At 48.8% G+C, this 17516-nt stretch overlaps 1 protein-coding gene across 1 annotated transcript; it reads right to left on the bottom strand.

The window, feature by feature from the left end:
- Positions 1–14332: 14332 nt before the first annotated feature.
- Positions 14333–17510, bottom strand: LOC144610902 (zinc finger CCCH domain-containing protein 10-like). The gene has a single exon (XM_078429890.1). It carries the CDS (start codon positions 16918–16920, stop codon positions 16018–16020), a length of 903 nt encoding a protein of 300 aa, XP_078286016.1. The 5' UTR covers positions 16921–17510; the 3' UTR covers positions 14333–16017.
- Between the last annotated feature and the right edge of the window lie 6 nt (positions 17511–17516).

Here is a 17516-nt window from a genome sequence, read left to right as displayed (position 1 = left end):
ACAGACCCATCCCCACCAGTACTGTACCCCAGTGTTATACACAGACCCATCCCCACTGGTACTGTACCCCAGTGTTATACACAGACCCATCCCCACTGGTACTGTACCCCAGTGTACTGTACACAGGCCCATCCCCACTGGTACTGTACCCCAGTGTTATACAGACCCATCCCCACTGGTACTGTACCCCAGTGTATACACAGGCCCATCCCCACTGGTACTGTACCCCAGTGTATACACAGACCCATCCCCACTGGTACTGTACCCCAGTGTATACACAGACCCATCCCCACTGGTACTGTATCCCAGTGTTATACAGGCCCATCCCCACCGGTACTGTACCCCAGTGTACTGTACACAGGCCCATCCCCACCGGTACTGTACCCCAGTGTTATACAGACCCATCCCCACTGGTACTGTACCCCAGTGTTATACAGACCCATCCCCACCGGTACTGTACCCCAGTGTACTGTACACAGGCCCATCCCCACCGGTACTGTACCCCAGTGTATACACAGACCCATCCCCACCGGTACTGTACCCCAGTGTTATACACAGGCCCACCCCCACTGGTACTGTACCCCAGTGTTATACAGACCCATCCCCACTGGTACTGTACCCCAGTGTTATACAGACCCATCCCCACCAGTACTGTACCCCAGTGTTATACAGACCCATCCCCACTGGTACTGTACCCCAGTGTACTGTACACAGGCCCATCCCCACTGGTACTGTACCCCAGTGTTATACAGACCCATCCCCACTGGTACTGTACCCCAGTGTATACACAGGCCCATCCCCACCAGTACTGTACCCCAGTGTTATACACAGACCCATCCTCACCGGTACTGTACCCCAGTGTTATACAGGCCCATCCCCACCGGTACTGTACCCCAGTGTTATACAGACCCATCCCCACTGGTACTGTACCCCAGTGTATACACAGGCCCATCCCCACTGGTACTGTACCCCAGTGTATACACAGGCCCATCCCCACTGGTACTGTACCCCAGTGTATACACAGACCCATCCCCACTGGTACTGTACCCCAGTGTATACACAGGCCCATCCCCACTGGTACTGTACCCCAGTGTACTGTACACAGACCCGTCCCTGCCTGTACTGTACCCCCGTGTTATACAGACCCATCCCCACTGGTACTGTACCCCAGTGTATACACAGGCCCATCCCCACTGGTACTGTACCCCAGTGTACTGTACACAGACCCGTCCCCACCAGTACTGTACCCCAGTGTTATACATTGACAGACCCATCCCCACCGGTACTGTACCCCAGTGTACTGTACACAGACCCATCCCCACTGGTACTGTACCCCAGTGTACTGTACACAGACCCATCCCTGCCTGTATTGTACCCCAGCGTTATACAGTGACAGACCCATCCCCACCGATACTGTACCCAGTGTTGCAGTCACATATTTGTTCCTGCTCATACTCTACCCAGATTTATACAGTTGCAGTCATAGAGTGATACAGCAGGGAAACAGGCCCTTCTGCCCAACTAGCCCGTGCCGACCAAGATGCCCCATCCGCACTGGTCCCTGGTACTGTGGGGCAGCAACTCCACCACTGGGCCACCCGTCGTGGATCGGAGTGAGCTAATGACACTTTGTTCTGTTCAGGTAAGGGGACAGGTAGATTCCAGGAGGCTGCAGGCTCAGTGTGATTAAGCAGTTTCTGCATGTTGAGCTGTCCTGAAAGAATCAAGGTGGACTGTGCAGGGCGTGGCCCAACCTGTCACTGATGCTCGAGGTATGAAGAAGTGCTTTCACAATGTACCTGAGGATATTCCCTAATACCTGTTTCAGGAAGTATTTGCAAAGTTTTATGCAAAACACTAAGGGATTGTAAAATGGAAAAGAGGTAAGCTCATGACAGGTGTGTAGGAAGGAACTGCAGATACTAGCTTACACCGAAAATAAACACAAAATGCTGGAGTAACTAAGGCAACATCTCTGGAGAGAAGGAATGGGTGACGTTTCGGGTCAAGACCCTTCTTCAGACTGAGAGTCAGGGGAGGGGGAGATTCATTGATATGGAAGCGTTTGCTTCGTTGTCACCTTCACCAAGCTAACAATGATCTATTCTACATTTTCCTTGACCTTCGCCCCATTTGATGTCTCGTTTTCACACCTTACCCTTCCATGTCTCTCCCTCTCCCCGGCTCTCAGTCTGAAGAAGGGTCTCGACTGGGGTTGCCAACTGTCCCGTATTAGCCGGGACATCCAGTATTTTGGGCTAAATTAGTTTGTCCTGTGCGGGACCGCCCTTGTCCCGTATTAGTAGGGTTGCCAACTTCCTCACTCCCAAAGAAGGGGCAGAGGGTGACGTCACCGCCCCGCACCCCACGTGACCTCACCCAGCCAGCGGCCACGTGCTCCCGGCCCGGGCGGCCGCCATTGGTGGAGCGGGAGCACGTGGCCGCTGGCTGGATGAGGTCACGTGGGGGCGCGGGGCAGTGACGTCACCTTGTCCCGTATTTGGGAGTGAGAAAATTGGCAACCCTAGTCTCGACCTAAAACATCACCCATTCCTTCTCTCCAAAGATGCTGCCAGTCACGCTGAGTTACCCCAGCAATTTGTGTCTACCATAGGTTTAGGACAAGGCTTGAAGATGACTGGGGGAGAGGAGGAAGAGATTAAAGAGGGTAAACCAAAACGGTAAATATGCTAACACACGTCTCAAAACAGTGTGATTGCACACAGGGTGCGTATAGTTGGCGATGGCATCACCACACCAAAACATTTACAAGGCATTTGGACAGGTACAGTACATGGATAGGAAAGGTTTAGCGGGACATGAGCCAAATTTGGTGGGACTAGTGTAGATGTGGCATCTTGGTCAGCATGGGCAAGGTGGGCCAAAGGGCTTGTTTCTGTGCTGTCTAACTCTCGGACTCCCTGTCTACAAATGTATAAACCTGGGTGGAGAATGAGTGGGGATGGGTCTGTGTGTATAACACTGGGGTACAGTACTGGTGGTGATGGGTCTGTCACTGTTTAACACTGGGGTACAGTACCGGTGGGATCAGGTCAGTTGCGGTAGGACAAAGACAGCCTTCTTCCACCTCAAAAACATTGCCCGTCTCCGTCCATCCCTCTCCTCCACAGCTGCAGAAACCCTCATCCACGCCTTCATCACCTCCCGTCTGGACTTCTGCAACAGCCTCCTCTATGGCGCACCCTCAAAAATCATCAATAAACTTCAATACATTCAAAACTCCACTGCCCGTCTACTCACACACACCTCGATCCGTGACCATATCACCCTCGTACTTTATAAACTCCACTGGCTCCCCATCCCCCAGAGAATCCAGTACAAAATCCTCCTCATAACCTACAAAGCCCTCCATAACCTGGCCCCATCCTACCTGACCGACCTCCTCCACAGACACACTCCCACCTGCACCCTCCGCTCTGCTGCTGCCAATCTCCTATCCCCCCACATCCGGACCAAACTCAGATCCTGGGGGGACAGGGCTTTCTCCATCGCTGCTCCCACCCTATGGAACTCACTACCCCAAACCGTTAGAGACTCCTCCACACTCACCACATTCAAAACATCGCTGAAGTCTCACCTGTTCAGCACTGCCTTCAACCACTGAAGGTCACCTCACCTTCAGTCTCCTTTCTCTGTTCATTTATTTATTTACTTATTTATCTATTTATTCATTTCCCTATGTTCTCAAAATCTCTGTAAAGCGTCTTTGAGTATAAGAAAAGCGCTATATAAATAAAATTCATTATTATTATTATTATTAAACATGTGGAAGCAGCGTGCAAGGAAAGTATCTTAGGAATGTATCTGTGACTCAATGCCTGGACACACAGCAGAGCCAGTTTGCTAAATGCCAATGACGTTCCTTACAGGGCGGGCAGGACTTCCTTGTGGTTTATTTAATCGCTGTTCCTTGTGGGTTTTTAACCGTGATCTAATAATCACTCTAAAGGTGCAGCATTGTTGAGGAGTCAGTTTGTGCCCAAGGTCACAGATATAACTGCTAATTATTTCTTTGAATGTAGCACAAGCTATTTATCACTAACAACAAAAAAAATAGTATTCGGATTTTGAGTTTCATTGACCATTTGAGAATCATTAACCATTTTACATCCTCTCTACGGACTGCACAAACTATGGGTTATTTCCAATATCCTTTAGGAAAAAAAACGTTTTGGGTCGAAACCCTCGGTCTGAAGAAGGGTCTCGACCAGAAACGTCACCCATTCCTTCTCTCCAGAGATGCTGCCTGTCAAGTCAAGTCAATTTTATTTGTATAGCACATTTAAAAACAACCCACGTTGACCAAAGTGCTGCACATCTGATTAGGAAACAAAAAAAGAAACAACATACAGTGGCAGGCAGCCACCCGCTGAGTTACTCCAGCATTTTGTGTTCTTTCCCGTTGGTGTTTTCTTTATTGTATGTTTATTGGCTGTTTTTCCAGAGCTGTGCACATTTACACCCCTTACTCGGTTACAGCGGGCAATCGGCAATTGCCCTTCGCTACGGTCCGTTATAACGAGCCACTAGGAATGAACTGGATCCCTGTCCTTTTCCCCCCACAGCTGCTGCCAGAGACGTTGAGTTCCGCCAGCTCTTTGGGTTTTGCTCAAACATCGCCTGGGCATTATCTTCAACCCGGAGAAGACGAATCGAGTCAAAAGGAGAAGTTGTTCAGCGTGAGATTGAGCACCACCATGTAATGGATGGCGGTGGAAGGAGAGGAACTGATTAGACTTCAGACATTCCTGCCATTCTGTGCACTTCCTCCTCCTCTGCAACTTAAACATACCTTTGTGTAGGAATGAACTGCAATAGACAATAGACAATATTACAATAGACAATAGGTGCAGGAGGAGGCCATTCGGCTCTTCGAGCCAGCACCGCCATTCAATGTGATCATGACTGATCATTCTCAATCAGTACCCCGTTCCTGCCTTCTCCCCATACCCCCTGACTCCGCTATCCTTAAGAGCTCTATCTAGCTCTCTCTTGAATGCATTCAGAGAATTGGCCTCCACTGCCCTCTGAGGCAGAGAATTCCACAGATTTACAACTCTTTGACTGAAAAAGTTTTTCCTCATCTCCGTTCTAAATGGCCTACCCCTTATTCTTAAAACGTGTGGCCCCTGGTTCTGGACTCCCCCAACATTGGGAACATGTTTCCTGCCTCTAACGTGTCCAACCCAGATGCTGGTTTAGACCGAAGATAGACACAAAAAGCTGGAGTAACTCAGCGGGGCAGGCAACATCTCTGGAGAGAAGGAATGGGTGACGTTTCGGGTCGAGACCCTTCTTCGGACTTAAACATATCTTTTTTTGTTAAACTAAATTAACCGTTCATTCTATTTCTATTCTATTTCTCCACAGATGCTGCCAGAGTTGCTGAGCGATTCCAGCACTTTCTGGTTTTATTTCACGTTGGTACAGAGATCACTGTAAAACAGGCCCTTCGACCCACCACATCTATGTTAATCTTCAAGTCTCCATCGACACAAATCCTATTTTAGCAGTATTTTAGTCCACAGCACGCAACAAAAAGCTTTTCACTGTACCTCGGTACACGTGATAATAATATACTAAACTGGTTCATACCATCCACTACAGAACCTTCTTCCAATCTCTACCACAGATAGATGCAGAGGCTGGATCATCGTAGGCATCTACAGAGGAGGTGGATAAACCTTTGAATGACCGGGGAACTGAGGGCCACAGAGACCTGTCACAACACTGGAACCAAGGCTGGGGTAGATCAGCCGTGATCAGATGGAATGGTGGTGGGAGGCGAGCTGGTGAAGGGTCTGGTGGGCTGTTCCTGCTCCTATTTTATGTTCCAACTAGACCAAGTGGACCTGTTGGGCCCAAACCTCTGCTGCAATGGTGCAGCACCCTCTCCTCCTCTCCTACCCCCCTCCCCTCTCCCCCCACCCTTTACCCTTACCTCCCTCCCTCCCCTTCCCCTCTTCCCCTCCCCCCCCACTCCATCCCCCTCAACCCCCCCTTATCCTCCCTCCTCCCCCTCCCTCCTCCCTCCCGAGGAGATAGATTTAAACTTTAAAATGTGAATAACTTTTAAAATATAACACCAATTTCAATTAAACTTCTTCCATTAGCACCAAAGGGACGACGGTGAGTAAGGTGGGCCTAACATTGTCGTGCTATCATGTACCGTTTTGCCTGTAGTTCAGGAACAAACAAACAAACAAATGAGAGGTTTAGTATATAGGTGATTGGAATTTCTCCAGCGTAAAGAACGAAGTAAATAACCGAAGCCAAATCAAGCTCAGACCTGTATTCAACGTTGTTTTGCATACGAAAGACTGGAATACATTTGCATTTTACACGTTTTTTCCACCCAAGCCCAAGTTACATAACATATCACACTAGGTACATCGCGTGGATTCAAACCGTGACATTCAGATGAGTACAGATAGAAAGGCCATCATTACACAGCAAACTGCTGCCAGATCTGCAATCAAGCTCAGCCTAATCTGCCCCAGGTTATCCATTGCCACAGATAGCTACTCCACTTTGCTGGAAAAAATACATTCCTGAAAGTCTTTCAATTTTTCTGACAAACATTAAACTTAGAAGCAATGTCAAACACCCCACACTAGTTCAGAGTAGTCAATAGTCAACAGTGCTGGACCAAGGAAGTGATTGTGGTCTCAGGAAGAGGAAGAATGGGGAGCTTGTGTTCATCATTGGTGGAGGAGTCAAAATCTTCAAATTCCAGGGAGTGCACATCTCTGAAGATCTGTCCTGGACCCAGCACATAGACGCAACATGGAGAAAGCCCATCATCACCTCTACCTCCTCAGAAGGGCGAGTAGATTCGGTGTGCCAACGAATACTCTCTTGAACCTCCACAGGTGTACAGTAGAGAGCATACGGACTGGTTGAAATCACAGCACTCTTATTTTTATGGCCCAGCTCGGCAAATTCTTGATTAGAACGGGTGTCATGGGTTAATGGGAGAAGGCAGGAAAATGGGTTTAGGAGGCAGAGATCAGCCATGATTGAATGGTGGAATGGACTCGATGGGCCAAATGTTCTAATTCTACTCCTTTAACTTGTGAACTCAAACGCCCAGGAACAAAGAAGATTGCAAAAAGTGGTGAATACTGCCCGGTCCATCACGGGTACTGACCTCCCCACCATCGAAGGGATCTACAGGAGGCGCTGCCTCAAAGATACAGCAAGCATCATCAGAGACCCCCACCACCCTGGCCAAGCTCTCATTTCACTTCTGCCATCAGGAAGAAAGTACCGAAGCCTGAAAATTGTAACGTCCAGGTTCAGGGGCAGCGTCTTCCATTAAACCATCAGTCTATTGAACACTACACCCTCCAAATAAGCTCTGAACTACATAAACTTGGGGGCATTGATTTTGTCTTTGCACTATTATGCTGTTTGTTTATTTCTTTTTGTATATACTGAACATTTTTTGTTTCTTGCGGGATTTAGAGACCACTATGTTTACATATCTGTTGTGCTACTGCAAATCAGAATATCATTGGTCCATTTCGGGGCGTATGACAAATATGACAGATACATTCTTGACTCTTGATGGATCCTGTTATTTATGTGGCAACACTTGAATTATTCAAATAAACTGAGCCATATCCTCAACACTCAAAGGTTGAAATTGGATGATAAAAAGATGGATTATAAGGGAAGGTAGACGCAAAATGCCGGAGTAACTCAGCGGGACAGGCAGCATCTCGGGAGAGAAGGAACGGATGACGTTTCAGTTCGAGACCCTTCTTCAGACCTGTGTCGGAGCTCCGTCATGATCTCCATGCCGGAACTCCCCCGTGGCCTCCACCTCAGAGCTCGTTCATGGTCTCCACCTTGGAGCTCGTTCATGGTCTCCACCTCAGAGCTCGTTCATGGTCTCCACTTTGGAACTCCCCCCTGGTCTCCACCTCAGAGCTCCTTCATGGTCTCCACCTTGGAGCTTCCCCGTGGGCTCCACCTTGGAGCTCCCCCCGTTGAACAGTAAATTAACATGTGCAGTAGCCCTTCCGTTTCCAACCTACACAAGAACCTGTGGGATATAACCCTTACATAGATCAGGGAGTTTCTGCACCACATGGAGACAGGATTTTCAGCTCCACCGAGTTCACACCGACCATCAATCACCCGTTCACACTAGCTCTATATTATCCCACTTTCTCATCCACTCCCGACACTCTAGGGGCAAGTTTTACAGAGGGTTAATTAACATACAAACCATATGATTTTGAGATGTGGGAGGAAACCAGAGCCCCTGCAGGAAACCCTACCTGTAGGCTCTTGTGCCTCCATCACTGTTTTTTAGTTTAGTTTAGTTTAGAGATACAGCGCAGAAACAGGCCCTTTGGCCCACCGAGTCCACACTGACCAGCGATCCTCACACATTAACACAACCCTACACGCACTGGGGACAATTTTAATTAACCTACAAACCTGTACGTCTTTGGAGTGCGGGAGGAAACCGAAGATCTCAGAGGAAACCCATGCGGTCACGGAGAGACTCTTAAAATATTACTCGAGAAATTCATTCTGCGGCAGTAGGTTAATGTGACACAAACCTAAATTCAGGATCATTTAGCTGTAGAGAACTGTAAGAAAATAACTGCAGATGCTGGTACAAATCGAAGGTATTTATTTCACAAAATGCTGGAGTAACTCAGCAGGTCAGGCAGCATCTCAGGAGAGAAGGAATGGGTGACGTTTCGGGTCGAGACCCTTCTGAAGAAAAGAGAACGTCTGAAGAAGGGTCTCGACCCGAAACATCACCCATTCCTTCTCTCCTGAGATGCTGCCTGACCTGCTGAGTTACTCCAGCATTTTGTGAAATAAATACCTTCTAGCTGTAGAGAACTGTAAGGTTCAGTGTCTAGAAAACAAATACTTCTAGATACCAGGGAAATAAGTATATTCCTCAGCGAGAATCTTCAATAGAGGGGCTTGAAACCATAAACCTGCAAGAATGGTGGAAACAGTCAAAGGACAAAGGGTGCTTTTTTCAAGCATTTAAAAACAAGATCATATATTTCACATGGTTAAAGTTGGACCTAAACATTTACGTTGCTCTGACAACACATGCAAATGTGTTCCAATTCCCACAGGAGAGAGAAAAAGTCTTGGAACATTTAATAAACTGACCAAAACTACCAACAAGTGAAAGCTTGTGATGAAATGCCATCTAGTGAGCATATTTACACTTACACCAAACTCAAATTTGATCCTGTGCAAGACCTTCAGCTTTAAGGTAGCAGGTCTCCCGTGTACTGCTAGATCTGAAAGTAAATACAGTTAATAAAGAATTTTATTGGTAATGTCACACTTCCTGCTTAGTTTCTGCATAAATTCCTACATTATCACCTCTTCCAAAGCCAACAATGGAGCATTGTGGGCTCCATCTTTCTTTGGTCATCGGTGCCAGCTCTGATTTATTCTGAACATCTTCATACCTCTAGTTTCCCTCTCCCTTTCCCTGGCTCTCAGTCTGAAGAAGGGTCTCGACCCAACATGCCTCATCTAAGCTATTCCCATCTGCCTTCTTTTGGCTCCTGTCCCTCTAAACCTGTCCTATCCATGTATCTAGATGATTCATTCAAGAACGCTTTCAAGAGAGAGCTAGATGGAGCTCTTAAGGATAGCGGAGTCAGGGGGTATGGGGAGAAGGCAGGAACGGGGCACTGATTGAGAATGATCAGCCATGATCACATTGAATGGTGGTGCTGGCTCGAAGGGCCGAATGGCCTACTCCTGCACCTATTGTCTATTCTTAAGAGGTACTTACGTTTGAAATCACACATCTCCAGATTCAGGGACATTTTCTTCCCAGGTGTTATCAGGCAACTGAACCATCCTTTCACCAGTTAAAGAGTGGTCCTAACCTGCCATCTACCTCATTGTGGAGCTTTGAACTATTTTAAAATTGGATTTCAGTGTTATATCTTTCATTAAATGTTGTACCTTTTATCCTTTAACTGTGCATGGCGTGATTATATTCAGGCATAGTTTTTTCTTTGACTGCATAGCATGCAAACAAAAGCTTTTCACTGTACCTCAGTACATGTGACAATAATAATAAACTAAAGTATTGATGAGTTTTCTTTTGTAAAAGCTTTGTTATTGATGTGGGTATCTTCTGAGAATGCATTCATTCAAACAGAGATAATTGAGTTGCATAAACTTAGTTCAGCAAATAGGGTTTCACATTCAGAGAATAGTCATGAGGCCATGTGATAGGAGCAGAATTAGGCCATTCAGCCCATCAAGTCTACTCCACCATTCAATCATTGATCTATCGCTCCCATCTAATCCCATTCTCCTGCCTTCTCCCCATCACCCCTGACACCAGTACTAATCAAGAATGTATCTACCTCTGCCTTTAAAATATCGATTAACTTGGCCTCCACAGCCTTCTGTGGCAAAGAATTCCAGATTCACCGCCCTCTGACTAAAGAGTGTCTTTCAAGTGTTGGAAGGAACTGCAGATGCTGGTTTACACCGAAGGTAGACACAAAATGCTGGAGTAACTCAACGGGACAGGCAGCATCTCTGGAGAGAAGGAATGGGTGACGTTGTGGGTCAAGATCCTTATTCAGACAGAAGTCGACCCGAAACATCATCTATTCCTTCTCTCCAGAGATGCTGCCTGTCCCGCTGAGTTACTCCAGCACTCTGTGTCTATCTAAAGTCTCACTCATGGTTGTGCCATGGACCTGTTTTAGATGGTTGGAGATCTATAAAACATGCAAGAATCTATATTAATACACCGTTATGTACACAGCCAAGCAATTACCTGCCGGGGCAAGGCCAGGTAAGTGTGGACATTAAACCTGTGGACATGTTCCATGCTCTCCACTGTAGCACACAACATCCTACAGAAATTAGAATCAAATGCAAAGAAAAGCTGCTCAGCTTAAAGTAGAACGTAACGATCCCAGAAACGAGTGGGCTGAGTTTGGAAGGATGAGGGGGGACCTCATTGAAACTTACTGAATAGTGAAAGGCTTGGATAGAGGTAACTTACAACCCAATGGTATGGACGTTGAATTCTTCAACTTCAAGTCATACCTCCCCAAATACCGTCCCCCCTCTGGGTGTGCACATTTCCCTCACCGTCCGTCACCGTTTCACCTCCACCTTATGGTCATCTCCCACCCCTCCCATCCCATCTCAGACTGCCCTATTTCCCTTTCCTCTCCCCCTTCCCTTCCACCCATATCCCTCCCTCCCACTTTATATTTCACTCCTCCCCTTCTCTGACACCCTTTGCCGTCCTATTCACCTCTCGCCTTTGACACTTTACCCCCACTCCAACTTTTCCAGACTTCTTCCGCCATCCTCCCCCACCCCACGATTATCAGTCTGAACGAGGGTCCCGGCTCGAAACGTCGTCTGTCATAAGGAATAGGTGTAGAATTAGGCCATTCGGCCCATCAAGTCTACTCCGCCATTCAATCATGGCTGATCAATCTTTCCCTCCCAACCCCATTCTCCTGCCTTCTCCCCATAACTCCCGACACCCGGACTAATCTACTCTTCCACATGTACAAACAAGTGTGAACATAAATGCCTCCACCTGTAAACGTGTATTTATGTTCCAATGCACACACACCACCACACACTCACACACCCACACTAGCTCACACACGCTCACACACCAACACACACGCTCACACACCAATACACAACACACGCTGACACACACATGCTTACACACACGCTCACACACACACCAACACACGCACACACAAACATTTTCTTGCACACAAATTGCACTCACACGCAATGTACAGCTGCTCCCTTTGTTGTTCTGTATTACATCTCGATCGCACATCGGTTGTGAAATCTGCAAATTACAGCTTTGGTTTCTGGGCTTCACCCCGAGGCCCTCGTTTCTTTTGTAGCTGACAAAGACGAGATATGAGAATGGAAAATCACCACAGATGAACAGCCCCCACCCAGTACATCCCTTCACTGCCTGCTTCCCCTCCCCCATTTCCCTTCACAGATGCTGCTCGATCCACTGAGTTCCTGCACCATCAGTCAGAGTATTGAGTACAGACGTTGGGAGGTCATGTTACAGTTGTATAAGACGTCGGTGAGACAGCATCTAGAGTATTATGTTCAGTTCTGGGCACCATGTTATAGGAAAGATGGCGTGAAGTTGGAAAGGGTAGAGAAGATTTACGAGGATGTTGCCAGGACTAGAGGGTGTGAGCTATAGGGAGAGGTTGAATAGGCTGGGACTCTATTCCTTAGAGCACAGGAGGATGAGGGGTGGATAAAATCATGAGGAATAGATCGGGTAGATGCACAGAGTCTCTTGCCCAGAGTAGGGGAATCGAGGACCAGAGGACATAGGTTTAAAGTGAAGGGGAAAAGATTTAATAGGAATCCGAGGGGGAACTTTTTCACACAAAGGGTTGTGGGTGTATGGAACGAGCTGCCAGAGGAGGTAGTTGAGGCAGGGACTATCCCAACATTTATCCCAACAAGAAACAGTTAGACAGGTACATGGACGGGACAGGTTTGGAGGGATATGGACCAAAAGCGGGAAGGTGGGACTAGTGTAGATGAGACATGTTGGCCGGAGTGGGCAAGGTGGGCTGAAGGGCCTGTTTCCACGCTGTATCACTTTATGACACCTCACATGGAACGTAGAGCAGCACAGGACAATAGGTGCAGGAGGAGGCCATTCGGCCCTTCGAGCCAGCACCACCATTCAATGTGATCATGGCTGATCATTCTCAATCAGTACCCCGTTCCTGCCTTCTCCCCATACCCCCTGACTCCGCTATCCTTAAGAGCCCTATCTAGCTCTCTCTTGAATGCATTCAGAGAATTGGCCTCCACTGTCTTCTGAGGCAGAGAATCACAGATTCACAACTCTCTGACTGAAAACGTTTTTCCTCATCTCCGTTCTAAATGGCCTACCCCTTATTCTTAAACTGTGGCCCCTTGTTCTGGACTCCCCCAACATTGGGAACATGTTTCCTGCCTCTAACGTGTCCAACCCCTTAATAATCTTATACGTTTCGATAAGAAACAGGCCCTTTGCCCCTCAATGTCTGTGCCCAACTCTTGTCTGCCTACACATGATCCATATCCCCCGTGTGTCTGTTTGCAATGAACAGCAGTGAACCTCTGCGGCTTGTCAACTCAAGGCCACTGCAGATGATTGGGCCGTAGGAGTTGGAGTCCTTGGGATTCGCTCTTCTCATCATTCCCTCATCAATCCAAGGCATGGTGAGCAGACGCAATGGTTAATATGGCCATTGCCACGATGGGTCAATGCATAATCATGATCCTTTTAACAAACCCACTGCACTAATAGACAAGTATCCCAGCTAGTTGCTAAGATATAATGTTTGCCTGGCTACGATATACACATTTCAGTTTAAATGATGTAAAGTGTTGGATAGTGGCGCAGCAGTAGAGTTGCTGCCTCACGGCGCCAGAGATCCAGGTTGAATCCTGAGGGCAGGTGCTGTCTGTACGGAGATTGTACGTTCTCCATGTGACCTCGTGGGTTTTCTCCGGGTGCTCCGATTTCTCCCCACATTTTAACGACGTGCATGTTTGTAGGTTAATTGGCTTCTGTAAATTGCCCCTTGTGTGTAGGTTGAAAAAGCAGGACAACATGGAACTAGTGTAAGGGTGAATGATGGACAGCATGGACTCGGGTAGGCCGAAGGGCCTGTTTCCATGCTTTTCTCTAAACTAAACTATAACAAAACTGGACAATATCTGTAAGTATTGATGTTGGCCCCTAACTCATATCTCTTCTAATGTCTTTCATTTCCAGTACACTTCAAGAGACATGAAAGATTAATAAAATGCACAATTACCACTTTACCAGATGCAAGATCCACAACAGTCCAACAGAACTAGAAAAACACCACGTTGGAGCAAGGAACTGCAGATGCTGGTTTACAAAATAAAGACACAAAGTGCTAGAGTAACTCAGCAGGCCAGGCAGCATCTCCAGACAACACGGATAGGTGACATTTCGTGTCAGGACCCTGCCTCAGACACCCAGTCCTGACCCGAAACGTCACCTATCCGCGCTCTCCAGGGATGCTGCCTGACCTGCTGAGTTACTCCAGCACTTTGTGCCTTTTTATTAGCAAAACAGTATTCCTGTCTAAAGCTAGCGGTAAGAATTTTCTTCATTATGAAGTGTAACCAATGAAGAAAAGACACAACGTTTTCGGATAGTCATTGGCAAGATAGTTGTCTCCCTCGGGATTTACGAGATCTAAAATTTAGGATTCGTCTCAATATTAGGGTTCATAAAAGTGGTGGAATCTGTGCAGGTTATAAAATGAGGTGCAGAGTGAGGGAGAAACAAGAATCCAACAATACCAGTAAAGATGAAACTTTAAATAGAAATCACATTCAAAACGTGTCAGAACTACATGAATTGACAATTTGCATTTTAAAATGAACCAACACATTTTAAGCATGACTGGTGACCGAGGATGTTGGTGACAACAGAGTACAAAGGAAGTTAAAACAGATGCTGATTAATGTACAACCAGACACAAAGCGCTGGAGTAACTCAGCGGGTCAGGCGGCATCCCTGAGAACATGGATGTCGAACAAAGGATGTTGGGTTAGGACACTTGCAAGGGTTGCTGAGTTACTCCAGTACTTTGCGCCTTTTTTTGTGAAGCGGCATCTGCAGTTCCGTGTTGTTACAGGAGTTTTTCCCTCCCGTTTTATTATTTCCCCAAGAGGCGAGACATTTAAATTTGCTTTATTTCATCTGTTCTACTTCCATATTAAGCAGGGAAACATGAAAGGGAGCTGTAGAAGCAAGGAACTGCAGATACTGGTTTACACGAGACAACACAGTAACTCGGCGGGTCAGGCAGCATCTCTGGAGAACATGGATAGGTGATGTTCCTTGTCGAGTCCCTTCTTCAGACGTTGAAGGGTCCCAAGTTGAAATGTCAACCATCGATGTTCTGCGCTGTGTTACTTTCTGATAAGGAGATCTGGGAGAATGAGCAACGTGGGACTGGTTTGCTGGGGGCAGGGGTCGGGAACATGCAGCTTGAGTCGGACACAGAGAGGGGGGTGTGGGGGGCTGCAGTTCCATCACAACCCAGGAACCAGGAGGCCCACTGCAATCCAGACACGGCCAGAGAGTGGTGGACGTCTCCGCACGCTGGTATCATCGTCCCTGTCTGGAGAAGGGTCACGGCCCAAAACGTCACGTCTCCACGTTCTCCAGAGATGCTGCCTGACCCGCTGAGTTACTCCAGCACTCTATGTCCTTTTGTTTACGACGGACGTCCATTTTTCCCGAATTACGAGCTGCAGCAGTGGACATGGTCTCTTGCAAAGGAAGCTGGAGAACATGGCTTCCAGCAGGAACGTGGGTCTATAATGGTCACCAAACAACAGCACTGAGGCAGACCCCCTGAAACATTACTAACTAGTGCACAATACTGGCTGCTTGCATCTTGAGTTTGCCCCTCAATTATGCTCACACTGATTTAACGGACAGACGAGCAAGACCCTATCAATAGAAAAATCAGGAGATCTGTGCAGAGACCAGAAGTTAGAGCAGTATCTGGGGTTGGGAGATAGTCAAGATAGGTGCAGCCAGGCCCAGTGGTGGCCCAGCCGTGGGTGGGGGGGGAGAAGGGGGGCATGTCCTCAGTGTGGCGTTGGTGGAGGGGGCATGTTCTCAGTGTGGCGTGGGTGGAGGGGAGAGAGGGGGGCATGTCCTCAGTGTGGCGTGGGTGGAGGGGGGAGATGTTCTCAGTGTGGCGTGGGTGGAGGGGGGAGCATGTTCTCAGTGTGGTGTGAGTGGAGGGGGGAGAGGGGGGCATGTTCTCAGTGTGGCGTGGGTGGAGGGGGGAGCATGTCCTCAGTGTGGCGTGGGTGGAGGGGGGAGCATGTTCTCAGTGTGGCGTGGGTGGAGGGGGGCATGTTCTCAGTGTGGCGTGGGTGGAGGGGGGAGAGGGGGGCATGTCCTCAGTGTGGCATGGGTGTGATCCTCATGCTCTGCGAGGCAATGGCGTAGCTGACCATGGGCGTGGTGGTGTGGCTGACGGTGATGCCGGGGATGGCCTGGGTGATGGAGACACTGACCGGTGTCATGGTCACCGGTGGGGCCATGCTTTGAGCAATGGACTGAGCCAGTGCCAGCTCGGTGGTGATGAGTGGCCTGGGGGGAGGGGGCAGAGGAGCAGGTATGGCGGAGACCGGAGGCACGGCGCTGGTCGGGGCTACCATCTCCTGCCGGGGCTGAAGGGCCTGGCTGCTGAGGGAGTTGTGGGCCTGCACAATGGTGTGGTTGTAGGCGGTGACGGTGGCCAAGGTGGGGGGGGCCAGCTGCTGCTCGCCTGCCGCTGTGGTGGTGGTCAGAGCCACCATCTTGGGCTGGTTACGGTAGAGAGCGTTCTGCTCCAGCAGAACCTCGTTGGTGGCCATCAGATTGGACGCCTGCTTCTTCAGCTCCTCCACCCTCTTGTGTAGCATCAGGTTCTCCTCCTCCAGGTAGCGGTAGTCAACGGGGAAGGGGCGCGGCACGCCGTGGTCGTACAGGTCGAAGCGCAGGCTCTCCAGCCGCCGCCGTTTCAGCACCTGCTCCTCGTACAGCTCGGTGTGGTACGGGTCCATGTGGTAGACCACGGGAGAGCGAGCCTGCTCCGGCGACTCCCCTTCAAAGTGGACGAACCGGCACTTGGGGCCGCGCTGACACTCGCCGTTCATGTGGTCCCGGCACACCGGCACCTCGCCTTTCACCGGCGCCGGCTCGTCCACCGCATCAGGCGCCGCGCTCACCTCCGGGTGCACGAACTTGCAGCGCTTGCCCCTCTTGCAGACATTACGCAGGAAATCCCGGCACACGTCTCCCGACCTGCCGTCGGCCATGTCACCACCGCCAACACCGCACCCTTCTCCAGCATGGCCTCCCCAGCGACACCGGTTAACGCCGCTCCTCCACGCACTGCAAAACAAACACAAAACCTTCAATAGACAATAGACAACAGGTGCAGGAGGTCATTCGGCCCTTCGAGCCAGCACCGCCATTCAATGTGATCATGGCTGATCATTCTCAATCAGTACCCCGTTCCTGCCTTCTCCCCATACCCCCTGACTCCGCTATCCTTAAGAGCTCTATCTAGCTCTCTCTTGAATGTATTCGGAGAATTGGCCTCCACTGCCTTGAGGCAGAGAATTCCACAGTCTGAAATACAGTCCCAACCTAAAACGTCACCCACCCGTGTTCCTCTGAGATGCTGCCTGGCCCATTAAGCCATCAAGGCTGTGGAGGCCAAGTCAGTGGATATTTTCAAGGCAGAGATAGATAGATTCTTGATTATCAGGGGTTATGGGGAGAAGGCAGGAGAATGGGGTTAGGAGGGAGAGATAGGTCAGCCATGATTGAATGGCGGAGCAGACTTGATGGGCCGAATGGCCTGATTATGCTCCTATCACTTATGAATTTTACGTTTCTCCAGCACTTT

The sequence above is a fragment of the Rhinoraja longicauda genome, chromosome 38 (genome assembly GCF_053455715.1).
Source record: "Rhinoraja longicauda isolate Sanriku21f chromosome 38, sRhiLon1.1, whole genome shotgun sequence".
Taxonomy (NCBI): Eukaryota; Metazoa; Chordata; class Chondrichthyes; order Rajiformes; family Arhynchobatidae; genus Rhinoraja; species Rhinoraja longicauda.
Note: the sequence above shows the minus strand (reverse complement) of the source record. Positions and strands in the feature narration are given on the sequence as shown.